Below are 17,200 nucleotides of genomic sequence, written 5' to 3'. Positions count from 1 at the left end.
ATTTTTTTGTTAAGGACTTCAAAAGGCTGCTGGCAGCAGCAACTGGCTGCAATGCTCCCTGGGACACAAATCCCGACTGTCTGGAGATGCTCCCGCAGACAAAGCCACTCTCTGTGCCAGGACAGGCAGCACGGAGCTCACAGGAGCACTTACAGAAGTGGCCTCACGTCAAGCTTGCAGGAGTTGTGCGTGTCTAAAAGGAAACGGCTGAAATACACCACAGACACAATTTTATGACATGAGGAAACAGATTTTTACTGCTCAGAAGTCCTGGACAGACAAGGAATAAAGGATTCAGGGTATCACATCAGCTTCCTGTTCCAACTACCTGAGAGGTTGCAGCTGACCAACGCACAGGGACAAAAGGATAAAAAGGAGTTTCTCCCAAGGGACAATGTCCGGCCTGCGATCCCCTGGGTCATCATCCACCTGGGGTGCTGGTCACACAGAGAAAAAGTGTGGAGCCTTGCCAGGAGCCACCACCCCTTGACTCACCTGTGGGCACTGCCCTCCCAGCTCAGGCAAACACTGACACTGTCCGTTCCAGGGCTCACCCACACCTGGAAGCAAGCTCTTGTTCTTTGGCAAAAGGATCAGACACTGAAATGTCTCTACAGAGGCAGCAGCAGTGTGAGAGGGACGCAACATGACTCAGGAGCTTGTCCGAGCTGGCTTACAGTAGGAAAACACTCAGGGAAGAGGATCCAGCTCCACGTCCTTCCTCTTGCTACTCAAAACATGCCCAGAGCCTCCCAACAATCTGGCAGTGCTACTTCCCACTGTGTGAGACACTCTCCCTTTAGTAGCAGCTTCCCACGCTACCTTCTTCCTCCTTCCCATAAGGCATCTATGGCTTTTGAAGATTTTTTCTTCTTCTTTTTTAAAAAAAAAAAAATCAGCAAAATTAGTGACCGTGGGATGTCTGGAACCGCCAGTGCTGACTGCAGCACATCCAGCAGTGAGGATGAAATCTGCTACAAGCACTTTTCTTCAGCCAGCAGCTCAAACTGGAAGTGGCCCGACTTGAGGCCACCAACACTGCAGAGACGCTGAGCAGGCAAGAAGAGCGCAGAGGTGCGTGACAGCCCGATGCCACACAGAGCTGTGCCAGACTGCAGCCCTTGTTACAGTGTCAGGCTCTTCGAGGCTCCAAAAGGCACAGCCCCACCCGCCCCTACCTCAAGGGGAAGGAGAAGTACTTGTTCCCTGACTTGCAGCGGATTTGCTCCCATTGGATACGCAGCAGGAATGCTGACTCCTCAAACCCATCCACAATGTCCTGGAAAATAGAGGCAGGAGTCAGTACCAGTAGGGCGGATCTGCTAGAGGATGGAGTCGGCAGCTCCCTGTCTGAAGCAAGTCACAGATGAAGCCATTTGCAGCTGGAAGCCTCTGACTTCCCTCAGGAGGGTGATTTAACTCACACTCCCCCCAAAAGCTTCACATCTTTCAGCCCAGTGAAGTTTGTCCTGCTCAGTTGAAGAGAATGTCCCACTCTCCACCTCCAGCAGGGAGATGTGGCTGGACTCCAGCTCTGCCCTCCCCCTGCTCTCCAGAGCACCCCATGTCTGTGGGGACACACCTGGAGCTCCCGCAGACACTGCCCTTCCAGCCTGCCAGACAGGTCCCCGACGCACCAGGCCAAGCTGATGTGGAATGATGGGTCCTGGAGGCAAAAAACACCAGGGATAAGAATGAGAGGGCTAAAGGAGGCTTTGCTCGACGCCCAGAGCCACAGTGCAAGATCTGGCATGATGCTGCTGCCCTGCCTGGGATCACAAAGGCTGGAGGATCCCAAAGCTGGGAGTCCCCTCTGCCAACTCAACAGCTGCAGAGCTGATATGGACAGTGCTGGAGGCAAGAGGAGTCCTGGGCTTCCCACCCCAGCCCCTTTGGACACCAGTGGGCAAGGCTGCCTGGTTCTCAGTCTCCCTGTGCTCAACTCTGCAGCTGTGGGAGAATCTTTCAGGACTGGTTTTGGAGGAGGTACGTGGGTCACTTCTGAATCCACATGAACTCCCTGCTCAGCTCTAGACACAGACAAACTGGGCTCTGGCCCTTCAAAATCCCAAACCTGTTCCCAAAGCTAGTACTAAGCAAAAAGGCTGGACTAATGCCCAAGAAAGCTGCCCAAGGCAAAGACACAAGGATTGTCCTCAGTCCCAGAGTGCCCATTCTATCCCAGGACAACCCTGTTTCCATGCACAGCAGGGCAGCCACTGCAACTGGCTCCTGTTTATTTGAGTGAACATCTCACAGGGAACCAGCTGGCATGTCCAGACTGGCAGGGGAGCAAGCAGGAACGCCTCACCTTGTAGAATGTGGGAAGGTCAAATTCCTCTAGAACGCTATCCACCTCCGAGACCAGCTCCAGCAGCTGGAAATGCCCAGCAGAGACCTCCAAGCCAATAAAAGTCCTAAAGAAAGGCAAGGAGAGACTGCAAGCACCCTTTCATGCTGCACAAAACACAGCCCTAAGAATACTTCACTCCTACTGGGCAAGTTCCCTGCTCCCTAACACAAGGAAATCTAAGAAATGCCAGGTTTAAGCATCCAAGGATGCTGATTGTATTCTGAAGAAAAACAAAAGATGTGGTAGCAGGGAGAAGCAGGACTGGATGATAAACCATGTAGACTTACTAGATTAGCCTAGTACCTTTTGGGACATGAAAATCAGTTTTCTAGGCAAAGGATGCACTGGATGGGAATTTCAGCAGAGTGCCATGACCATGCAGGAGCTGCATTAAAAAAGTGGAAGTTGCTGGGGAGGTTTTACAGTGTGAGAGGAAGCAGGGAATGGGAAGTACCCAGCTGGAGAGATGTGACAAAGAAGTCAGCACCTCCTCCAGGACTGTCGGGATGACACTCTCTAGAGTCATCGTTTCTTCCCCTCCAGGAGGGAAGCAGAAGATACAAGTGTCACCCAGGTTCCATATCCACTTTTTCCTACCCATGACTATCTTGGGCTGCCTTTCCCACCAGATTCAGCAACTTTCTGCAATTTTAATCACCTCTGCTTTGACATTCAAAAAAAACTTAATTGCATTCCATTGGAATCAGGCTTCTGAGCTGACGCCCAGGAGAATTAGCACTATCTCAGCTATTTCTCTCCAGCTCTTGGAAGACCTGCACTACAATTTCACGATTGGCACTGCTGCCAAAAGAGGTGGTCCCACTCTGCTCGCCCCAGGCTGTGCACGCCAGCTAATGAGAGCAAAAGCTTGCAGAGAAACAGTGCCAAAGCTAAAAATTTGTACAGATGGCTGGGGAAAGGTGTGAAATGTCTGGAGGTGATCACACACTGTGTTGTCACACAGCCCAACTGTGGGATAGGCAGGTGACACTTCCCATCCACCCAGCACCTTGCTCAGACTTCTCCTGGGGCAGGCAGGCTGCTCCACTGTGCACTCACCTGGTTTTGTTCTGGTTGGTGTAAACCTTCACTTGGTCAGCCACGCAGAAGAACCTGAAATAAGAAAGATCCTATTTCAGCTGCAGGGAAAAAAAATAAAAAAGAAGATGAGGAGGGGCCAGGATTGTTATCAAGCCATGGAAAGATATAAGCAAATATACGCTGCAATTGGACCGAACTGGTGCAACCAGAACCTCTTGGGGCTCAAATTAATTAATTCCCGTTCTGTTTCCAGCCCTCTAAAGCCTGACAGTGAGAGAAGCCCTGAAGCAGCTGATGCTCAGCCAGTGCCTGAGCTAGATGTAAGCAACAAAACCATCCATGGTTTAGGGGATGGCACAGCTCTGGCCTGATCCTGGAAAACCAAAACCTGACGTGTCTGGTGCCAGATCCTGAGACAGTGAGGAAAAATCCCCAGGGCTTTAATGTCCTGCCAGCACCAGCTGCCAAGGACACCTTAGGGCGTGGATGCTGGCAAAACACGAACCCCGAGGGCAGAGGAGGGGTGTGAGGAGCGCTCTGCCGGGCCTCTGCCAAACCCACCTGTGGAAGGCGGCCAGGCGCTCCCTGAGGGAGCGGACGAAGGGCTGTATCCAGTGGTAGCGCAGCACCACGCACTGCGAGAGGCTCAGGTGGAACTCCTCCATGGCAGCCAGCGACGGCACGTAGGTGCGGGCGCGGGACACCAGCAGCTCCAGCAGCTCCAGGAACTCCTCCTGGGCAATGTCTGCGGGGCGGCGCCGTCAGAGGAGCCGCGGATCGCCGCCGGGACCGGCGGGACCCGGGGGCGCAGCGGCTGAGATCCGTCCCGCCATCCTCCCGGACCCATCCCGGTCCCGGTGCCATCCCGGTCCCGGTGCCGGTACCTACAGGGCAGGTAGACGTGTGTGGCCCAGTTGCCCCGCTCGTGGGGGAAGCCGCGCACGCGGCCGCCGTGCCGGGAGCTGTCATCGCTCACGGCCTCCTCGGGGTCCGGGTCTCCCGGCAGGCCGACGGGCACGGGCAGGCGGGAGCGGCCGGCGCTGCGGGACCGGAGCGGGGTGAGAACGAGGAAGAGGAGGAGGGAGGCCGCGGGCTTCCGCCGCCTCCCGCGCGCTCCCGCCGCCGCCACCCCACGGCACCCACCTGGCCCCGGGGGGCCCCTGCGCGCCGCCGTCCCGGCTCCCCCCTTCCTCCTCCTGCTCCTGCTCCTCCTCGGAGCTGCTGTAGCCCACCAGCGCGGCGCTCATGGCCGCGAAACCCGCCGGCACAGCCCGCTCCCCGCCGGCGGCGGCCGCGCAGTTGCCGGAGCGGCCCGGCAGGGGGCAGCACCCGCCGCGCCCGCCCCGCCTCCTCCGCCGCCGCCGCGGCCGCCCCGGCTCGGCCCGCTCCGCTCCCTCCGCTGCGCTCCCGCCCGCCGCTCGCTCCCTTCCCTCCCTCCCCTCCTCCCTCCCGGCTCCTGCCTCCACGCCAGCGCGGGGCTCGGGCGCAGCGCGCAGGCCGCGGCCCTGCCGCCGGCGAGGCCTCCTCCCGCCGTAGGTGATCGGCCCGGCCGCCGCCGCCGCCCTTTGTGTGCGCCTCGCCGGGGCGGGGGCGGCCCCGGGCGGGCAGCGACCCCCTGCACCCGAGCCCAGCGCGGGGCCTCCCGGCGCGGCGGCGGTGAAGGCCTCGGGGCGCCGTCCCCGCGCTGCCAGCGGGGCCGCCCGATGGGGAGCGGTGAGCGGCGGGCCGGGCCTGGCCGCGGGCTGCGGCGGCGGCGGTTGCTGGTGGCCTGCGAGCTCCCCGGCCGCCCCCGCGCCCCGCGGCCCTGAGGCGGCCCGGGCCCGGCGGGAGCAGCCGGGCCATGCCGAGCAGGCCGCCTCGCCAGTTTGAAAGTACCTCTGCGCTCCCGACCGCGCTCCCTAAATGGTTGTCGCTTCCCACCTCCCACGGAGGGATGAGTTAGGCTGGAGCTGGCGCCGACGCGGGTCCCGCGCAGAGCCCTCGGTAAGCCAAGGTTGGTATCGCTCTCCCTGCGAGGGGTACAGTCTTCCTTCCTCGTTACCCCGGGGTGCGTCGCCGGTGGGTTCATCCTGCCACGGTTGGCGGGGGAGGGTGGCACCCGGGCTGGGCTGAAGTTTGGTGTCCTGCCGAGCTCGGGTGCAGGTACCGGCACTGCGAGCCCTCGCTCCGTCAAGGTGAGCTCTGTAGAAGGAAGGCATCTTGCGTGCCGGCGGGGCTGCGATGGGCCCCAAATTGTGCTGGAGCACAAAATAATGAAGTTTCCCCACAGTCAGAGGTGGGTCCAGGACTACCTGAGCTGTGGGGCTCAACTCAGTCTCAGCTGAGTGCCGGTGGAGGTGAGGATGCTGGGGAGTGGGATTCTCTGGTGCTGTGTATTGCATAGTTTTAAACATAAAAATTATTCTTGTGGTAGACCAAGGATTTCCTTACCCTGGGGGCAGGTGGTTTGACACAGACATGGCGTTGCTCTTATGGGCCCGCGGGCTCAAGGCCCAGGAGTGTTGGTGGCTGCTGCTCACCAGGGCTTGCACCTTCTTCTCTCTTGAGGTGTGTTGACACTCTTGCTGTCTGCTGCTCGCTGGTGGGTCTTATTCTTCTCTAAATTGGTGCCAGGTTTTATTGGACATCTCACTTTTCAGTGAGCCTGGTGATGCTCTGTAGCAAGGCCAGGCTGCAGCTCTGGCATAGGTTGGTTGGCTTCAGTGTACTTTTATTACATGGTTTGGTAGGAGGTTCAGCTAAGCCACTGCTTTAACTCTACTTTTATCTTCACAGAGTGATCCATGTGTCTGAGGATAGGATAACACTGAGGGCAAATATTCTCCTGAGTTCCCTGGCTCTTCCATTCTACAAGCGCTGCCCAAAGAGGGGGAAATGCTTTGCATGCATCCCTTGGGTAATGGGCTCGATATCCAGGCTGGAGGAAGAGCAGAACCATTTCACAGAGCTGTTTCATGTTAGGATGTGTAGAATCTAACCCAGTAGCTTTTTGATTGCACAGTGTTTGGTGCATAAGCTATGCAGAGAGACCGAGTTCTGGGACAGTGCCACAGCAGTGCTGGAGATCCAATGACCATTCAAGGCTGAGCTGAGCAGGCCCTGGGCAGTTGTGCTGCCTCCTGTGAGAGCACAACACCCAAATGTGTGCCTGGCTGCGACCAAGCAGAGCCCAGCCCCTTCCAGGCTGAGAGCTCCTTGTCCCAGAGCCCAGCCCTTTCCAGGCTGAGAGCTCCTTGTCCCAGGCCCTTTGCACAGCAGCAAGTGGGGCTCTGGTTCTACATTGGCTTCCTGGTAGCTTTGCAGGGATGCGGGAGAGTTTTCAAAGACAGCCATGGGGGAAGGCTGATGGAGAATTGCCCATGTCTCTTCTAAGACTTGACATGAGCTATCTTCTTTCCTGCAGGGAGAGCTGCTCCTGGGTCGCATCCTGTGCCCCTCACAAGTGTGAGCACATCGCAGCCAGCACGGAGAAGGGCCTCCTCTACTCTTCAAGGCACCTGCCTCTGCCTCCTGTTCCTTTGTCCAAAAGAAGGAAAAGCCAGACCAAATCAGTTCATAAAGAACCTGTGCTGGTCTAAGAGGAGGCTCTGAAGTCTCTTCCCTGCTTTTCTTCCCAGGATCCTGGCTGTGAGCTGGATTTTCTGGTCTCAACTTGAGGGGATCATTTACAGGGAATCAGGATCTCAGAATCTTTTGGTCTTGCTTTTACTTGAACCCTTTCATCCGGGAAGCTGAAGCTATCACTGCTAAAATCCCATTTTTTTTCCCAAGCATGTCAGAAAGCTGGCAGCAGCAACAGCAGCAACCACAGCAGCCGCCGCCACCACCGCAGCAGCACCACGCTGGGGCAGCCGCCCTCCCGGAGCACTCCATCCCTCCCAGCACTGCTGACAACCCCCTGGGCTGTGCTGTGTACGGCATCCTGCTCCAGCCAGACCCTGGACTGCAGCACCACCAGCACGCCCCCATCCAGGCTGGAGAGCCGTCCCACAAGTGCGGTGTGTGTGGCCATGACCTTGCCCACCTCTCCAACCCCCATGAGCACCAGTGCTTGCCAAGCCATGACCGCTCTTTCCAGTGTACCCAGTGCCTGAAGATCTTCCACCAGGCCACCGACCTCCTCGAACACCAGTGTATCCAGGTGGAGCAGAAGCCCTTTGTGTGTGGGGTTTGCAAGATGGGCTTCTCCCTCCTGACCTCGCTGGCGCAGCACCACAACGTCCACAATGGCAACGCCATGAAGTGCTCTATCTGTGAGAAGACCTACAAGCCTCCCGAGGTAGAGCATTCACAGCCTCTCGACCCCTCAGAGAAGCCCTACAGCTGCTCCATCTGTCAGAAAACCTTCAAGCACCTCTCGGAGCTGTCCCGGCACGAGCGCATCCACACGGGTGAGAAGCCGTACAAGTGCACACTGTGTGACAAGAGCTTCAGCCAGTCCTCCCACCTGGTGCACCACAAACGGACGCACAGCTCGGAGCGGCCCTACAAGTGCACGGTGTGCGAGAAGACCTTCAAGCACCGCTCCCACCTGGTGCGCCACATGTACGCGCACTCGGGGGAGCACCTCTTCAAGTGCAACGTCTGCGAGCTGCACTTCAAGGAATCCTCGGAGCTGCTGCAGCACCCCTGCACGCCCAGCGGGGAGCGGCCCTTCCGCTGCGGGGAGTGCCAGAAGGCCTTCAAGCGTCCCTCGGACCTGCGGCAGCACGAGCGCACGCACAGCGAGGAGCGGCCCTTCAAGTGCGACCTGTGCCAGATGAGCTTCAAGCAGCAGTACGCGCTCATGCGCCACCGCCGCACGCACAAGGCCGAGGAGCGCTTCAAGTGCAACCTGTGCGAGAAGGGCTTCGTGCAGCCCTCGCACTTGGTGTACCACCAGCACGTGCACGGCATAGAGAACCTCTTCAAGTGCAACGTGTGCCAGAAAGGCTTCAACCAGTCCTCGGAGCTGCTGCGGCACAAGTGCGTGCAGAACGCGGAGCGGCCCTTCAAGTGCGCGGTGTGCAACAAGTCCTACAAGCGGGCCTCGGCCCTGCAGAAGCACCAGCTGGCCCACTGTGCCGAGAAGCCGCTCAAGTGCACGCTCTGCGAGAGACGTTTCTTCTCCTCCTCAGAGTTCGTGCAGCACCGCTGCGACCCGGCCCGCGAGAAGCCCCTCAAGTGCCCCGACTGTGAAAAGCGGTTCAAGTACGCGTCGGACCTGCAGCGCCACCGGCGCGTGCACACGGGCGAGAAGCCCTACAAGTGCTCCTCCTGCGAGAAGGCCTTCAAGCAGCGCGAGCACCTCAACAAGCACCACAGCGTGCACGCCCGGGAGCAGCAGTACAAGTGCATGTGGTGCGGGGAGCGGTTCCTGGACTTGGGCCTGCTGCAGGAGCACAGCGTGCAGCACACGGCCGAGGGTGCCTACCAGGTGGCTGCCTGCTTGCCATGAGCCTCCCGCCCCGCTGTGGCTTTCAGCTTGCATGGGACGCTCCCGAGCCTCGGCCTTCCCTTCCCTCTCCTCCTCGGTTGTTGGCAACCTCCAGGGAGTGTGGGGGAAAGGGGGGGCACGGTGTGTGGGCAGGTAAACTTTCCTCTGGCCTCAGTGGTTGATATGCCACCTATATCGAAGTAGCAACAGACGACGTGGACATCTCAAAGGGGTGGAAAGGAAAGGAGGGAAGTGGAGAGAGGAAGCTATGCCTGTAGATTCCTGGTGTTCCCTGGACTGTAGTTTGTGCTGTACCCGCAGTTCCAGTCCTGGGAGCTCAGCTGTCTGTTGCAGGCACCAGCTCTTTACGTGCAGCCTTTTTCCCCTGTCCTGCCTGCCAGGGTCGGTGGGGAGGATTGGGTGACTCTCCTTCTGGAGAGGGTCTAGGAGCAAGGCAGAACCAGCCTTCCCTTCTCCCAGGGTGTGCTGCTTGCATAGAGATGGCAGGTTCTGCTGCTAGGGTCTCCCAACTTGGTCCAGGCTCAGTTGAGGGCATCATTTCAGATGGTTAGTGTTGATTGACTGCCCCAACCTCCCCTGCTCTCCCTCCTTCTCGAGTGTTGAAAGGGAAAAGCCATGGGGCTTCACAGCTCCAAAAAGCACTTTGGCATAGCTGCTTTTGCAGTGGCTGGCTGTCACATTCTGCAGGGGTTCTGAGTGAGCCTGCCTGCCCCCTGTCCCTGCCAGCTGCACAGGGAGCTGTAGGAAGCTGCCACCAGAAAGCATGGCAAGGAGCACTGGGACAGTTTGCCTGGGAGGAGGTCGTGGATTCTCCCTCTCTGGAGACATTCAGAACCCACCTGGACATATTTCTATGTAACCTGCTTTAGGTGACCCTAACTTAGCAGGGGGCTTGGACTAGATAATCTCCAAAGGTCCTTCCAGTCCTAGCAGTTCCATGATTCTGTTTCAGCATTCATACCCTGCTCCCAGCTTCATTCAAGAGCTGTTTCCCAAGGGACTTAGCCTCCTCCTGCCTTGCCTCCAGCCCCTTGAGCACCCCTTGGGCTGACCGTGGTACCTCCAGCAGGGTCAGGCAATGGGCTGTCACAGCTCCAACACTAAGGAGTGAGATGAACACTACAATAACCTACAACTGCAGAGGTGTTGCCATGGCCAGCAGTAACCACAGCATGTGCCAAGGGTTTGGTGTCTGATTGACTGGAGGAACCAGAGCCAGGAGAATCCTTTATGGCCTGCAGGCTCAGCTCCATGGAGAGGGCAAAGTTAGCAGTGGGTAAAGGAGAAATCTATTTTTTCCCCTCTTGCAGGAGTCCTGTTTTACCCCTTTGCCCTTTCTTTACCTCGTCTGTATTCTTCAGGTTTTGCACACTTCTTGTAAACATCACTTAAAAATAAATCTCCCCTAGCGAGGTTGATGCAGCCTCAGGTGTTTTCCTCTGCAGGAATTTGCTGGCTTCTCATGTCCAAGAGGTCCATTACATGTCAGTTAGATGCCTTGGAGGTTGAAGATGTGCCTACTAGGTTGTCCCCCAGCCTTCCCCCTCCATCTTTGGAGATATTGAGTGTCCATCTGTGGAGATGTTCAGGCCCTGGCTGGATGTGGTCCTGAACAACCTGCTGTAGCTGACCCTGTGCAAGCAAGGAGTTGGACCTGGGGGTCTTCAGAGGTCCCTGCCAGCCTCAGCTTATCTCTGGTGCTGGCTGGTGCTCCTGTGAGGTTGTAGGGAGCAGCAGCCAGGGTGTTGCCCATGTGCTGCACGAGTGATTTGGACAAAGTTAATGACTGCTGTCCATGGCAAGTGTACACAGATTAACCTTGCAGAGAGTTGGACTGGGCCTGCATCCCTGTTGGGGGGACACTTGTCTGAAAGGTGGAGAAAGGGTTTAGTTTTCCATTTCCAGCATGTTGAGGGGAGAACAGGGTGCATTTTGAGGGGCTGGGACAGGGCAGTGACTGGGTAGACCCTGGGGCTGAGTCTTCTTAATGTGCAACTTTAAGGTGATTAAAACAGACTGTGCTCTCTGCTGCCCAAGGAAGAGGGACCCATGATGGTTATCTTACTTTGTGCTGCCTCAAAGATGTAGAACTTCCTACCAAGTTTACCATCTGTGTTTCTTTTTTCTCTTTTTTTGTTTTACCTTTTTTTTAAAAAGCAGTTTGTTAAAATTCATTAAAAATACTGTATAGTTTAACTTGATGTCATACTGAATCTTTAAAAAAAAAAAAAGAGATGCGATAACTTGGATTTTTAAAGAGCTCTTTAGTTCTAGGTAACTGGTTTTTGCTGTTTAATATGTAGTAAGTTCAGTGTATGCTTTACTGTAGGAGTAAAAGAGAGTCCAAACAAGGGAAGGCTAATCCTGTCTTTACAGAAGGGCTTGGTGGTGGTGGAGACTCAAATGTGGGACCAGATGAGGACTGTGGCACCCACCTGAACCCTTGCTCTGTTCCTGCCTTGGGCCATGGTTCCTCTGCTCTTGCCCAGCACAGCTGCCAGGGGTTCAGTGGTCACTGGCAGCCAGGATCAGTGCCCAGGGCTCAGAGCTTGCAGAGAGGCTCATCTTGGCCAGGAGGAGGGTGTGAGATAGAGTCAGCTGCAGCCTCCATGGGCTCTTGTGGCTCTGCTCTTTCTTCCTGGAGCAGCAGAGGAGGGTTTGGAGCTGGCTGTGCTCTGCTCTCTTCCCTCCCCAGGAGCCTGGGGGGGCTGCCTGGGTGACTGCCTGGCACTTGGAGCAGAGGAGGGTGGTGCTGAGCCCCAGACACAGCTCCACACTATGCAGAGCCATGGGGCTGCCAGATCCTGTCCCCTTGGTGCAGCTGGACACTGGGAGTGTTGGGGGGTGTTTCTCTTCTGCTGAGCAGCTGGGAAAGCCCTGGATAGCCCAGTGAGGCGCTGTGGCTCTGCCTAGGATGTGGCAATGGCCAAGCAGTGCCCTGGGCAGAAAGATTCAGAAAGGGCTGTGTGCATGGGACCCCATGCCAGGGAGAGAGGGAATGCTGTGGGGAGCTTGGCAGGGATGAGCCCAGGTCCAGGTCATCAGCTGGTGAATAGGTGCCTCCAGGTTCAAAAACATCATGGTGCAGGATTAGAACATCATTATTAGGCCTGGCTGTGAGTCCACGGTGACTCAGTCTCTTGTTTCGTTTGCTGCCCTGCAAGAGCCCAAATCCAGCTGAAGGCCATGGAGAACATGCAGCTGGAGCTTGCTGTGTGGGGTGGACACTGAGTGGCCACAGAGAGCTTTGGGTATATTTTTATAGGAGCATTTTCCAGTTGGAAGCAGCAGTGTTGCCTACAGGGGTGGGGGAAGCAGGTCCATCTCCATTGCTGTGCCTTTAGGTTGTGTTGTTTCCAGTGAGGTGGGAGGAGGTGGAAGTAGCAGGAGGCACAGGAGTGTCAGGAGCACTGTGCTGCTGTGTGGGGAGGCACAGGCTGCCCTGGGAGCTGGTGTCCCTGGGACATCACACTCAGGGCTCTCTGCTGACTTCTGGCATTTCCTTTTCAAACCAAAGAGCAGCTGGGGCCAAAGCCTGTTGGGGAGTAAACCATCTCTCTACTCTGTACCTGTTGCACTTCACTTCTGGTGTTTATTTCAAGCAACTTTCAGGCTCCAGCCTCTGCTTGGCCTCTTGCATTCCTCACTGCCCTGCAGCACCCCAGAGAGTTGCTGTGCTGGAGCTGGTGTGCCATCAGCCCAGTGGCAAGTGCTCGAGGCAGTTCAAGATGTGGCTGGCAGCCCACCTGAGGATGCTGAGGGGCTGGGTAGAGGGGGGTCCCTCCCAAAGGGTGGTTCTCCTTGGCAGGCAGTCTGAGTAGGTGGAGAGGAGGGTTAGGTTGGGCAGAGGTCGTGTGGGTGTTCTCCAGGACATAAGTCCTGCTCTCTAGGGCTGCTGTTCCTCTGGCTTCCTGGGTCCAGGAAAAGGTAGTCTGTAACCTGGGCTTTTACTGATCTTCACTTCCTCTGACCCTACCTACAGGATGCCTTTAGCTGTCTCAGCCCCTTCCCTTCCACAGCTTATACTTTTAAAAGACATTCTCGGCTTCTTTTCTTTGTTCAGTTCTTTATTTGTAAGCAGTAGTTTGTTTTTTATTCCTTCTTCCATACTGATTGAAGTCTCTTCCTTCCTTCCCACCTTCCTCTGCTCTCCCCAGCTCCAAACTCCTTTCCCAGGCTGAGACTGGATCCTGGTGGTACCAAACCACTGGTGGTCAGGACCTGAGTCTTTCTGGAATCCAGTGGGTGCTTCTGGTCCTTCCCCACAGCAGGCCATCCATTTCACTGGGCATGAGCAATGCCTGTGACCTGGCAGCTTGGCATGGGATCCTGCCCGTGATCTGACAAGTGAATCCAAGCCAGGGCCGAGAGTCAGAGCAGAGCTGTAGGAAATGGGAACTGGGGTGGGAGCTGCCATTTCCATCTCCAAGGCTGGGGATTAGGTCAATGAAGGACTGTCAGACATTCCTGGGAGATGTCCTGGCACTGGGGTGGGCTCAGGCAGTGCAGTTGGTTCCCCTGGGAGTTATACAGAGCAGCTGTGTGCATCAAGCAGGCAGCTGAGCTGAGTTAGCTGTGGCAGGGACACCCCTGGGACCATGGGGATGCTAAGGAGGCCATGCCAGCTCTCTGGTGAGCAAATGCCATCTCTGCAGTCTAGGTGGGTGGGAAGATTTTCACACTCTGGTCTTGGGGCCCATGTACTGGACTGGGGGACAAAGGGGAAAGCATCCTCTGACAGTTTTGGGACCATCTCTGGGCACTCAAGCCTGCCCTTGCAGGGAGAAGAGGAGGGAGGAGAACACTTTCTGTACTTCCCTTGGGTATTTACCATCAACTTCAGGCTGCAGCTGAAGCCTGACCATTAAAAAATAGGCAAAACCTTCTTGTTATACTTCAGAGTTGGACTCTTTCTCCTTTGGGTGGTGAGTTCACCTGTGGGAAGGTTCCTGTGCATGCAGGTGAGATGCTGAGATTCAATAAGGGCAGGCCAGGGAGGTTTGGGGCTGCAGCTCCCCCCAGGTGAGCACCCAGCTCTCCCCAGCTTCCTCCGCAGCATCTCCTGGCAGCTGCCTCTGGCACTTTCTGGATGTGAAGATGCTGCTGTCACAGCGTGCCTGGGATGCCAGGGAGAGCAGGAGCACAGGTGGCAGCTGGACCATAGGCTTGTTTCTGAGTGCCTCCAAGCCATGGATCTGAGGGACTTCGTGGTCAGGGAGATTCTTGGGCACCTCCCAGCCTGTGCTCACAACTCCGGCAGAGTTCCCGGGGCTGTCGGAAGTCACAGCCAAGGTTGCTGAGGTTTGTGTGGCTTGCAGTGCCTTTAACACTGCTCTCCATGTGTTTCTAAGATGATACTCCATGTATGTGTGTATATATATTGTAATAACACATCCCGCTCTTCTGTGTGAGTGTCAAATGGTTTTGCTTTACTAATAAATTTATAGTTATTTATACCTTCCTGTGGGTGTGTAAGGTTTCTGGAATGGAGGCCATGTGCCAAGCACTGCCTCTTCATCTGTCTTTGTGCATCTGTCTGGCTCTGGTTGGGTTTTTTCATGTTTTCTTTCTTTTCCCTGAACTTTTTTGAAGTAGAATTGATGGTTCATCTTCCTGGTAACCAGAAGATGCAGGATACGAGCAGGCTCCCAGGGGCTGAAAGCAAACACAAGCAGAGTATGCTGAGGGGTTTTACCTTTGCTAGAATTGGAATGATCCCTCCCCAGGGCAAAACTCCTCCCTGGGAGCTTCAGGGCAGGACCAGGCAGGAGTCTCTTCCTGCCAGAAGGGAGCAGCTGTTCAGGGGGCAGAAGCTGCTGCATGTTGTGCTCTGGGATCCCAGCCCCACATTCAACTGTTCAAACAAGGTTTGTTTTGCATGCCCCATCCTGTGATAGCAGGATAAGAGTCTGCTACAGAGCTGCTGGGGCCAGGCACGATGGGTACTTGTTGCCCACCAGGATGGAGACACCCATGGAGTCAGGGAAGGAGGAAGCAGGTCAGGGAGCTCTGGGCCTGCAGAAACAGGCTGGGCATGGGCCACAGAAGCCATGCTGGCACCTGGATTCCAGGGTGTCATTGTGGCCAAGATTAGGGGCAGTGGGAAAGGCTGGCAGTCGTGCAGGACTGGAGGTAAACGGATCAAGCAGCAATTGGCAGGCTCAGCAAGGGGAGGCTTAGCCCAGCCCAGCACAGATTTGCTGTGGTTGCTCTGGAGCTGGGGCAGAGCTGTGGGTGGAGCACCCTTGGCACATCACCTTGTGTCAACCCACGGGGTTTCAGCAGCTCCACTGCTGCTCCTCTGCACATCCCTGCATCCCCTGCCCATGGGTGAGACGCCTGCCTTCCCCACAGCACTGTCGGTGAGTGCCTGGGGTGCCTTTGGTGGCTCCAGGGATTTTGAGGGTGCTCAAACCTGTTTGATTTTGGGTTTGTTTTTTTTTTTTTTTTTTGCAGCACCCTGCACAAAAGCCAGGCAGGCTGCTGGAAGCCGGGGCACTCAGGACAGCTGAGTGCCAGTAATCCCATTTGCAGGCAGCACAGGGCTAATCCCGCAGAGCCCTGAGCCGATTGGGGTGGCTGGGGGGGCAGTGGCGAGCTGCAGTGGCCAAGGGAGCCCACGCGTCCCAGGGTGGCTTCCCAGGGAGGCAGTGCTGAGCCTGCGGCGGTAAGTGGCGGCCATGGAGCCGAGGGACGCGGCTGGGAGCTCTGCAGGGCCACCTCTCCCATCACAGGGGGGTTTGGTGATCCGACACAGCCGGGGATGAGCTGTGCTGGTCCATGGGGAGTGATGCTGTGAGGGCTGGGTGATGTGGAGGGAAGGAAAGGCCACGGTGCTCCCTTCTCCAAATGAGGCTGTGGGTCTGTGCCCTTCTTGCTCTTAGAAATGAGACTAAAGCCCTTTGCTGGCTGGCAAAAGGAGCTGCCACAACAGGTGGTGGCATCGCTGGGTGCCTGCAATGCAGCAGGGTGCCTAAGGCTGTCAACTCTTTCATCTCATTGAAGGCAAATCCTGCCTACTTATTCCTATTTCTTTCAGCAGCTAGTTTTGTGGGGACCCACAAATGTTTCTGCACATTTCTTGCTCAGATCTGGCAGAGGAACAGCCTCTGCCCTCCACTTTCTTTCCCAGACCAAGGACAGGGATATGGCCCAGGCTTTTACAGCTGCACAAGCTCATGGTGAGGGAGGAGGAGCCCTTGGCTGACAAGGGGGGGCTTGCTGCAGCCTCAGGGGGCTTTCTGCAGGATTGTTTGGGCTCAGTTGTGTACATGGATCCTGGGCTTCTTTGGGTCCTGTGAGAGTGCCACAGCATGGGTGGAAATGCCTCTGCTGCAGGCACTGGCAGCTCTTCCTTGCTGTTCCCAGGGCGTTCACAGCTCCTTATCCCTTGTACCCAGTGAGAGACTCAAGGTAATTTAATTGGTTTCTGGTTGTCAGGCCTCAGGAGGTGTTTTACAGCCACCCTGTCCAGCTGTGGGCTGTGGGGGTCTCTGGGAGAGTGCATGGAAGTGGAGGCAAGCAAAGGGCTGAGGACACACATCACCCTTCCTGCAAACTCCAGCCTAGACTTAAGGAGCCAGGCTTTGGAGAGCCCCCAGTGAGCCATCTCAAGGGAACTGAAGATGTCCTGCATGCCTGAAAGTTGCATGAGGGGTTAATTCAAAGAGCCCAGTGCTGAGCAGCTTCCAGCCTCTACCTGCTGCACGTGGGACTGGGATTGAAACTCCTGTGCAGTCTCCTGGCCAGGCTGGAAGGAGCTCAGGGATCTGCTTCCTTTTGCCCTTCACAGGTATCACCTGGGGGCTGTCTGAGATGCCCCTGAGCCCTCCATTTTGGGCAGAGTGGGGTATCTTTAGAGGGGCATTTTGGGCAGAGCACAGCCCTTCAGAGGGACAACAGCAAGTGACACCCCCAGTTTGAGCTGGATGAGAGCCCCCAGCTCTTGTTCAGTACCTAAGAAGGGGAATGTGCAGCATCCTTTGGCTCTGTATCCCAGCCCAGAGCTGCTTCACGAAGGGAAGGAAGGGACCCAAAAAGACCAAGCAGCCAGAGCTTGGACAGCTGAATCCCTGCTCTGCAACATCCCACTTTTACCTGCCCTATCAACGTCACAGCAGCCAGTGCTGGGAGCCTTTGCTGCCCTTGCGAGAGCCCCCTGCAGGTACCTGCCCCAGCAGCCACCATGTCCCTGGGCTGTGGCAGAAAGCTGGTGGAGCAGAGTTGTTTTGTAGGGGCAGAAAGAGGGGATATGTGTGTTGGAACATGAACTTCCTCATAAAAAAATTCTGTTCAAAGTACTGTTCAGCTTCCCTTAAATGAAAAATGATGAGGAGAGTAGAGGACCCTGAGCAGGGCATCACAACTTC

General features: G+C 56.3%; 2 protein-coding genes across 3 annotated transcripts; one reads left to right on the top strand and one right to left on the bottom strand.

The window, feature by feature from the left end:
- Positions 1-229: 229 nt before the first annotated feature.
- On the bottom strand, positions 230-4,673 carry USB1 (U6 snRNA biogenesis phosphodiesterase 1). Its single transcript, XM_059857387.1, has 7 exons — positions 4,538-4,673; positions 4,283-4,434; positions 3,956-4,139; positions 3,413-3,466; positions 2,312-2,417; positions 1,583-1,666; positions 230-1,279 (listed from the first exon to the last, which is right to left on the bottom strand). The coding sequence occupies exons 1-7, from the start codon at positions 4,639-4,641 to the stop codon at positions 1,175-1,177; spliced, it is 789 nt and encodes a 262-aa protein (XP_059713370.1). The 5' UTR covers positions 4,642-4,673; the 3' UTR covers positions 230-1,174.
- Positions 4,674-5,163: 490 nt separating this feature from the next.
- ZNF319 (zinc finger protein 319) lies at positions 5,164-14,287 on the top strand. Of its 2 annotated transcripts, none has more exons than XM_059857386.1 (2): positions 5,164-5,377; positions 6,798-14,287. In XM_059857386.1, exon 2 carries the CDS (start codon positions 7,167-7,169, stop codon positions 8,829-8,831), a length of 1,665 nt encoding a protein of 554 aa, XP_059713369.1. In that variant the 5' UTR covers positions 5,164-5,377; positions 6,798-7,166; the 3' UTR covers positions 8,832-14,287. The 2 variants fall into 2 exon arrangements, with proteins under 2 accessions (XP_059713369.1, XP_059713368.1); XM_059857385.1 differs by having other exon boundaries at positions 5,164-5,387.
- The last annotated feature ends 2,913 nt before the right edge of the window (positions 14,288-17,200 follow it).

Source organism: Haemorhous mexicanus, chromosome 12, assembly GCF_027477595.1.
Source record: "Haemorhous mexicanus isolate bHaeMex1 chromosome 12, bHaeMex1.pri, whole genome shotgun sequence".
Lineage (NCBI taxonomy): Eukaryota > Metazoa > Chordata > Aves > Passeriformes > Fringillidae > Haemorhous > Haemorhous mexicanus.
The sequence above is the reverse complement of the archived record's forward strand: the minus strand, read 5'-3'. Positions and strand labels throughout refer to the sequence as shown.